General features: G+C 38.1%; 1 protein-coding gene across 1 annotated transcript; it reads left to right on the forward strand.

Annotated features, from left to right (window-relative positions):
- The first annotated feature begins 256 nt into the window (after window positions 1-256).
- LOC137740517 (B-box zinc finger protein 22-like) lies at window positions 257-2,824 on the forward strand. The gene is made up of 3 exons (XM_068480368.1): window positions 257-439; window positions 2,158-2,586; window positions 2,801-2,824. Exons 1-3 carry the CDS (start codon window positions 257-259, stop codon window positions 2,822-2,824), a joined length of 636 nt encoding a protein of 211 aa, XP_068336469.1.
- Window positions 2,825-8,973: the final 6,149 nt, after the last annotated feature.

Genomic DNA, 8,973 nt, shown 5'->3' on the forward strand with positions numbered 1-8,973 from the left:
TTATCTCGTGTGTACGGTCGGGCGCGCATGCGTGGCACGGGCCGCTCAATAAAAGAGCACGTGTCGATATTCCACATCGGCATAGTGGATGTTAGTGAAACAACCAATAGTCGGTTTGCCTTCTTAAACCCACATCGCCATCTTTTCTTCGTGCATTTCTGCTCTCAAAACTCTCAGTCTTTTCCCTCAAAAGCTCCGCCGTACAGAAAGCCACTATACGCTTTTCCCAAAAGGCTTCGGTTTTTTGTAGAGAGAGATGAAGATACTGTGCAATGCGTGCGAGGTGGCGGAGGCCAAGGTGCTGTGCTGCGCGGACGAGGCGGCGTTGTGCTGGGCGTGCGACCAGAAGATCCACGCCGCCAACAAACTGGCCAGCAAGCACCAGAGAGTCCCTCTCTCTTCCTCTTCCTCTCCCATGCCCAAGTGCGATATTTGCCAGGTCTGAACGAACTCCTAGTTTCAACTTTCAACTTTTTCTTGCTCTTATATTCATTCAAAGATTGTGACTTTTTTATGATATTTTGAGGTTAGATGCTACGTCTTAGGCAGTAGCAATAAGTTGCTACGTCTAACTCAGTATTACATATTTTATATAATATTTAAACGTTGCAAAGATTCATTCGATCTACACAAAATTTAACTATTGATTTTTCAGACCATTTCATGTACTATGGAGGAAAAGTTAGATATTTTTGTGAAATTTCATTCCCCGGAGGATCTTTGCACGTTCTTCTTTGTGGGGATCGTGAAAATTTTCCAATCACATTCATTCATCATACATCGTGCAAGTAAAAAATCATTGTAAATTTCTTTATTTAAAATTAAATATAAACAGTACCTAATAAAAACTGGTCATACGATTAACATATATGATTGGAAGATCCTTGAAATTCTCTCTCATTTCATTCCTTTCATTATTTTGTGTTTAAAATTCCAAAGTAAATGTTGGGTTTGTTGGTTGTGCTTACATTGGTTAACATGAATTAACCTGGTTGATCCGGGTCAGACCGGCCGAGTTCGAATCGCTGTCGCACTAAATTATAATAGATTAGAATAAAATAGTCTTTAAGAAAATCATTATATTCTCAAACATGGGTTCGCCCAATTGGGTTAAGAGCAGTGTGTCCAGCCCCTCAACCAAGTTTGAAGGTTGTTGATCTGCCTCTTCATCCAAATTTAAAATACTACCGTGATAAATTAAAGTAGTTTATAATAGATTATCAATGTGTTGAAGAAAATAAGTTCATACTAACTTTGTTTATTCTTCTATGTGAAAGTGGTTTGTTGTAATTGATTGAGATAAAGATTTGTTTTGCTATTTTGATCAATTAAAACAATTTTCTTTCATGATACGTGTCACATAATAGTTCGAAAATTTAATGGTTTAGATCATACAATTATTAGATTTTACATAAAACTCGGTGCTACAAAGTGAGACGTAACATTAAAATCGCATTAAAATTCTCTTGTTGAGTTGTGGTTTCAAATTTGATGTTTGATGTGGTGTGGGATGTGACTCGGGTCACACTCTATCTACCTATTTGCTTTACCGTCATTCGTTTTTCCTATAGTATTACCAAGTCCGCTAGGAATTGAGTCCAGAGTATTTATACTTGGAAGTGCAGATGTTGGAGATTTGCGGAAGAACTGTAGGGACATCCATCCGTATGTCATCACGTTACATCATGTTAACTAATTTCGGTCATTGACACTTGCACAGTTTGGTAGTTGTATTTATAATTGGAAGTACAGATGTTGGAGACTTGGGGTAGAACTGTAGGGATATCCATCCGTATATCATCACGTTATGTTAATTAATTTCGGTCATTGACACTTGCACTTATACAGTTTGGTAGTTTACACAACTCGTAACACTATTAATATTTTTACACTCGTTATATTGTTTTACGTGTTCATTAACCCATGCTGGGGTTTTATTACTTTCTAGTGATCTGCAAACTTTACTTGACATATATGATTTGTTTGTGAGTTGATCCATGATTTTTGTTTAAAAGGCTCACAAGTCACACAATCTCTCAAAAATGAAGTACCCTTTTGGTGATTTCTGCAAAGGGACCGCTGTTTTGGTGGTTCACGTATGTGAAGTTGTAATTGTTGAGATACATGAAGTAATCTACATTTCCTTTTCTGTTGCAGGAGATGGTCGGATACTTCTTCTGTCTGCAGGATCGAGCTTTACTCTGTCGGAAATGTGATGTTGCCGTACACACAGTAAACTCGTATGTTTCCAGTCACCAAAGGTTTGTGCTTACTGGTGTGAAAGTGGGGCTTGAAGCTACCAAACCATGCATCTCCACCTCCACCAAGGAAATGTTGACTTCTGTGGAAACGGTTTCTGAATCAGCATCGTCGCGACCAATAAACAAAAGTCCAGTAGGTCCGTTTGTTGGGGAGATTAAACAAGCATTGCCTGGTAAAGTTGACAGTGTTGGAACTGGTGTATCAGGAAAATTACCGTTAATTCAAAATGCTAACACCTCCGGTTCCGGGTCGAACTTGGAAGAATTTCTTGGTTTTACTGACCCTAATCAAAATTTTGGGGTCTTGGACCGCATGTCGCCCAAGGTGTGTGTATATATATGTATATCTTCCTATTATTTTTGTACGAGTCTGTCATGCTGAAACCATGACCGCATCGATGTTTTTAACGAACAAAAATTAGTTTTAGTTTGCAATGACATCACAGGTTCATTTTTGCAGTTTGATGTCCAAACGCTCACGTAGACATAAAGTTTCTAGTGTTTGGAAACGATCTAATGTAGTTTTCGGCTTCTTACAGGTTTACGGCAGATACTGCCTCTGATTGTTTTTTTGGTTTGAAGCTGTTGGAGGATGATTCAGGATTGAACCAAATTTCAGAAGGCAGATTGTTGGAAATTGCTAGCTGCCGGGCTGTATTCAGTTTATTTTACTTTTGTGATCAAGTTATGTGAGGTGAGGGAATTAGGTAGGTGTATTAGGCAAATCATGGTAATTGGTAAGTTAGTATGTAATTTAGTTAGCATTAGTTGGTACTTAATTACTCTTAACCTTTTTTTTTGGTCATTAATTACTCTTAACCTATATACATAGTTGCACATCTCTGAATGTGGGGTATGTAATTTAGTTACCATTGATTGGAAGTCCATTTTCACTTGCAACATAATATCTGAATGTGGGACATAAGATCCAAGTAGAGGAGAGAATTTTCAATGTGTCCCAAATACTAAGCGGAACATCACTTGGTCACAGAATTGGAAGGATTTTAAAAAAAAAAATCCTCTAATTGTATAATGACGTGTTATGTTTCGTCACGTCTTTTTGATACACTAAAAATTTTCTCCAAATAAAGTAGTTGCTATTTGATAGAGTTGTGATGCCACCAACTACGGAAATAAATTTGTAGAAAAGTTTTGAGAAACACATATTCTTCTATTTTCTTGCATAAAAAATTATCATTATATAAGAAAATTAATTAGTAATATAAACTAATAAAAAATTACACTTAGAAGGAAAAAAGTAAAGTGAAGTGTGATTCTCATCAAAGCTTCTCTAAATATTTATTTTTATAAAATGTGGTTCTCAAAACATATCGATCTACTTATCTTGCATTACTTAGTTTTTAGTTGTGAAAGGTTTTGTCTTGTTTTAAGTTAGTTGGGTTTTTTCTTCTAAATTATTAAGTTTGAAGTGTAACGACCCGTCCCCAATTATTACGGTTTTTATAATTTTAAAAGATGAATTTACAAAAATGCCCTTCGAGGCGAAGATGTTGACTTTTGTTGACCGCCTTGTCAGGTCACGTAAGATCTATTTTCTTAGTGTATCTTTATAGCACTCGTTGCTATGAACGTGTGGGTGCAAGTGGAATCAGATTTGGAGTTACGATGAACGTTTTACAGAACTACGAAGTCAAGGGGCAAAATAGTCAATTCACTATTCTAGATATTAGGATTGAATATTTTAATTATTTTAATATTAATCTGTCATGTGGGACCCACACCCACCTCTCATTCTGCCATGTGTTCCCCACTCCGAGTCTCTCTCTCTCTCTCTTTATCTCTTTTTTTCCCTCTCTTTCGGCCTTTTTTCCCTCAGACTCTCCCCTTTCTCTTCGTCACTCAGTCTCACATCCCTCATTTTCTATAGAACCATCACCGGCCACTCCCACTCACCATGCTCGCCGACGAGCCTTCACACTACCAAATCACCACCATCACTTCATATTTGGGCCTGAATCGAGGACAAGAATATGTGGGAAAACCAACTTGAGGATTCTCGACCTCTGCAGCGAACATAGAGCTTTTCCTAGTGAAACATCCACTGTTCACATCACATGTTAGGTAAGCTTTGAGGTTCATCCTTTTCTCCTTTTTTTTTGATGTTTAGTTCGAGTTCTAAGCTGGCATGCTCGTTTTAGTGAGCTTGGGATGCATTAACACCTAAGTTAGATTTCCCAGTTTCCAGCAAGAAACCCAGCGACTTTCGAACTGTATTCCAACCAACTCCGACCATGTCACGGCCTCCAATAAGTATATTTCAAATCCTCGTCTCTCTAGCTTCAATTTGAGTATTATACGTTGAGGATGATTAAGTTTTGACCCCGATTAGAGCCAAGGAAGTTTCCCAACCAAAATCCCAAGAATTCCGGTTTTCTCCTTCATTGGGTCCAGTGACCCGTGAGCCCAATCGGGTCGACCCGACTTGTGACCCAAAATCAGGCCCAAAACCCGATATGAATTCCAGCCCAATCCATTAATCCGAGCCCAGCCCAATAACCAAGCCCAAATCCATAACCCATTAACCCTAACCCAACTACTAGGCCCAACCCAGAAACCGACCCAACCCAGCAGATCTAACCTGGACCCAAACCCTGTTCCACGGTCAGCGCATGGGTGTGCATCATGGCCGGCGAGTGTAGCACACGCACCTCCGCTAGAGGTATTGTGACGACGACTTTTTTGGCGAACTTTCCAACGACTCAACTCGGCGCGTGGGGGAACATAATGTCCCTACTTAGGTTTTTCGATGTGCCGAATCCGAATTCATTGTCCGTTTTCCCAAATTCTATCGTTTTGGTAGAGTTTTACTAAATGGCCTCTATATGTGGTTAGGTGCATCGGTGGGAAGTGACTCCATTCTCGCTAGCTCGAGCAGCTCTTGGGCAACAAAATATCTGTGAGTGCACCCCTTCTTAATTGCATGTTTTTATAAAATATTAGGTTTGCAGGCATTTCATATTTCATGATTTGAGTATGTTTTCCATTATGTTTTACGGAATGCTATATTTATGCTTTACAGAGAATTTACAATTTATTTAAATTGCTTTTACGAAATATTTATGATTTATCGAATTATGTTTTACGAAACGTTATGAAGTATTGGATTTATGAATATGGTTTATCATGGTTATGATGAGGCTTTGGGCTTTGAGCTTCGGATTGATATGAGATTTTTGTGGTATGTTTTCGGTGCTTATCTATTGAGTTATTGTGAAATCCCGTTCTTGGATTTCACTGTTATAATCTACGTATTTGCATTATTGAGATTTTATATTATTTCTCGAGAATTTACTTTAATTTGTTTGAATTTAGATTTTAACTAAATTAGTTACAAAGTTTGAAGTTTGAAAATCAATTGTTTAAAATCCGTAGACCTTTGGAGGTCACAATTTATATTTTCGAATAGATCTTGAAACCATGAACATATAGGCAAAAGTCGTTTGCTAGTCCGAATTATAATGGTATAGTTACGAACATTTGAAGTTGTTTTACTAAACTATAGATTTTAAATCAATTAAACTTCCACAAGGAAGAAGCCTAATCAGATTTAAGCAAAAATAATAGGACCAATCAGCTTGAAGGAAAAGGACCAATCAAATAAAAGGGGGGAAGGTTTCTAAAAAAAAGAAAGGAAGTAAAAACGGGCTGCTGCTAACCCGTTTTGGGGGCGAATTGGACCCGTTAACCCACAAACTTGACCCGTTTGTATCTCCTTCATCCGAGCTCCGTTTTGTGTGATCTTGGTGTCCATGGAAAGCTCTTGACGAGCCCTACATCTCTGTAGTGTTAGATTTCCCATTTTATTTTCCATCTTTGCAGTTTGAAGCCACAAAACCCACGAGTTTTCCAACGGTTTTATCATTTTTCCGATGATTCTGGCAACCCTTTTCCTTCAAGTGAGGTATGAAACTTCCTGTACTCTTCATAATCTTCAAGTTAGTATGCTTAGTTTGTGCTTTTGTATTCATTTTAGAGTTGGGTGTTTAGAACCCTGGAAATCCGGTTTTCTTCGGTGAATTTGGACGGTTTCCAATTCGAATTTATCGTAGGCCTAGTTGTGAAAAGTTTTCCTTTGTTGAGCTCTAGCTACCACATAAATTTGAGTTCATTTAGTTAATGTTGAAAATTCAGGTTTTCTAAACCCTCCACCTTGGCTACCATCACGTGTGGCGGTGCGTGAGACCATCCACGAGTGTTGTCTAAGTACCAAATACCTTCTAGTAACCCTATGAACCTATGTCTAACTCGGTTTCCTGAAATTCAATTGTTTTGTGTAGTGATCTAATTGGACCACCACTTATTTGTGTGATTGACGACAATCCGATTGTTGGATCGTCGTACAATTTTGTGAGCACCCTAGTTATCAGTTGTTGGACCTTTGAGAACTTACGAATCAGAAATCTGATGTGTGGATCTTCCAGATTGAATAACCTTAGATTGTTGACCTTAATGGATCTACCTTATCGACGGTTGACGTTCTAGTCAACAAGCTTTACTCTAGAGTGTCATTTGTCTCTAGTTTGTTGTTGAGGCTTGATGGAGCTTAGTTGGCTCATCATGATGACGTGTTTTTCCCAGTTGACGTATGTCTCGTTATATGTATTTGTGGCACCATATTGAGTTATACTTGTTTATTAAATGTGCTTTCTATTGAAGTGTTATTTTTATTTCTGGCCATCGATCTATTTTTATTAAGTATGATTTGACTTGTGCATTGGAAATATGGTTTGTATGATTGGATTGATGTGATGAAATGTGAGGGCTAGTAGTGGACCGTTAACCCATTGGTATGGGGTTTGTTGCTTCGAAACATGTTTCACCCTTTGTGTCGTTATTTCATTTCTTATTTTGGTGAGTCTTTGTAACTTGAGTAACCTAACTTGATCCATGTCATGTTTCATTAATTGATGTTATACATTTTACTCTGCGATTTTGTTGAGTGATGATCCGGAATTGTATCCTGGTGTGGATTCCATTGAGTGGTGGTCCGGAATCCCTTCTACTTTGCAATTCCGTTGAGTGATGGTCCGAAATCGTATTCTGGTTTGGATTTCGTTGACTGATGGTCCGAAATCCTTTCTACTCCGCAATTCCGTTGAGTGATGGTCCAGAATCCCCTTTGGTGTCTTGGTTTCGTTGGGTGGTCCGAAATCCCATTTTTCCAAAGATGTAGTCTTCGGGCGAACTGCGTTCCTCTAGCCCTAGTTTTTAATGTATATATGAATGATGGCCTTTGTGAATCTTGTGGTTTGAATTGGAAAAACCGTTGGATGTCTAAGTGACTTCTACGGAGTTTTCAGCGACTTGATTATGATTCCATAAAGTATGATTCTATACTTGATATTTATAGATTGTGATCATTGGTTTGTTTTTATTGAATATCACATACTTGTATTATTGCCACTCACCCGAGTTCCGCAGCTTATCCAAGTTCCGTTTGGCCGGTGCACCATTCTCATAATGTAAGCACTGATTTTACATATGACAAGTCTGGGTAGATTATGAGAAACCACTTGATATTTTGGTTCCGTTGAGTGGTCCGGAACCCTACGTTGTTGGATTCCGTTGAGTGGTTCGGAATCCTTGCTCTCGCTCATTCCCATAAGGTTAGTCTGGAATCCCTAAATTCGAGTGAATGGGAATTACCCACAATAGATCTTGTGAATACAAATTAGAATTACCATGTTATTATTCATAATCCAAATAGGGAATTATATAGAGTTCCTTGGTTAAATTCGCGAAATGATATGTGATCGCATTGTTTGATTAACGTAATTAAATGCTAAGACTGTGCATCTTAGATTCATTAATTGATTAATTGACAGGATTGTGGAATGACGCTGGATATGAGTGTTGTTATTATGATTATTTAAGTTGATCAATGTTTCTAGAGAATAATATGTACTTTGTTAATTCTTTAATATGTTACACGCTATGAAATGTGATTTTATGTGGGAAACGTGATGATTTATGTGATGGATGAAGTGGAAATGTTAATCGTCATGTGGGATTGTTATGTTGGATATCATTGTTATTGTTATGATTAGACTTGTTGATAAATATGGCTAGAGAATATGATTGTGCTTCGTTATTTGTTCTTTGAAATATTGCATGATATGCATTGTGGTATTTTTGTTGGGAGATAACGACTTATGTGATGAATGTTCGAGTGTAGTGAAGTAATGAACTACGAATGGCTTGATCCCTATTTAGGGTACGTAGGCAGTCTAACGAGGATGTTAGATGCAGCCATAAAATGTACGAAAAATGCTATGAAATTTGAATCTTGATCTATACTTCGTACATATCCCGGAGGCGGGGTATGTTAGATATATGGGTATTTGGTGACGTCACGTGTCGATCCTGGACATATGTCGGGATCGGGGCGTGACAGTTATCATACAACACATACACACAATCGGGTATGTAGATGTCTATGGCCATAGGATACAATTGATGAGATTTATGGCATACCCCCAGCTTCACTAGCCCAAGGCTTGTGTTGGTGTGATATGTTATATGTATATGTTTCTTCTTTGGCATAACTCAAAGTCGTACAGCTTCATCTTCGGGTGATGGACCCTATGTTTCTTCTCTGGTGCAACCTAGAATCATACAACTTTACCTTCGGGTGATGGACCCCCTACATATACATATATATGTGATATCATATTCTTTGGTGTAACCCGGA

The sequence above is a fragment of the Pyrus communis genome, chromosome 7 (assembly GCF_963583255.1).
Source record: "Pyrus communis chromosome 7, drPyrComm1.1, whole genome shotgun sequence".
NCBI lineage: Eukaryota > Viridiplantae > Streptophyta > Magnoliopsida > Rosales > Rosaceae > Pyrus > Pyrus communis.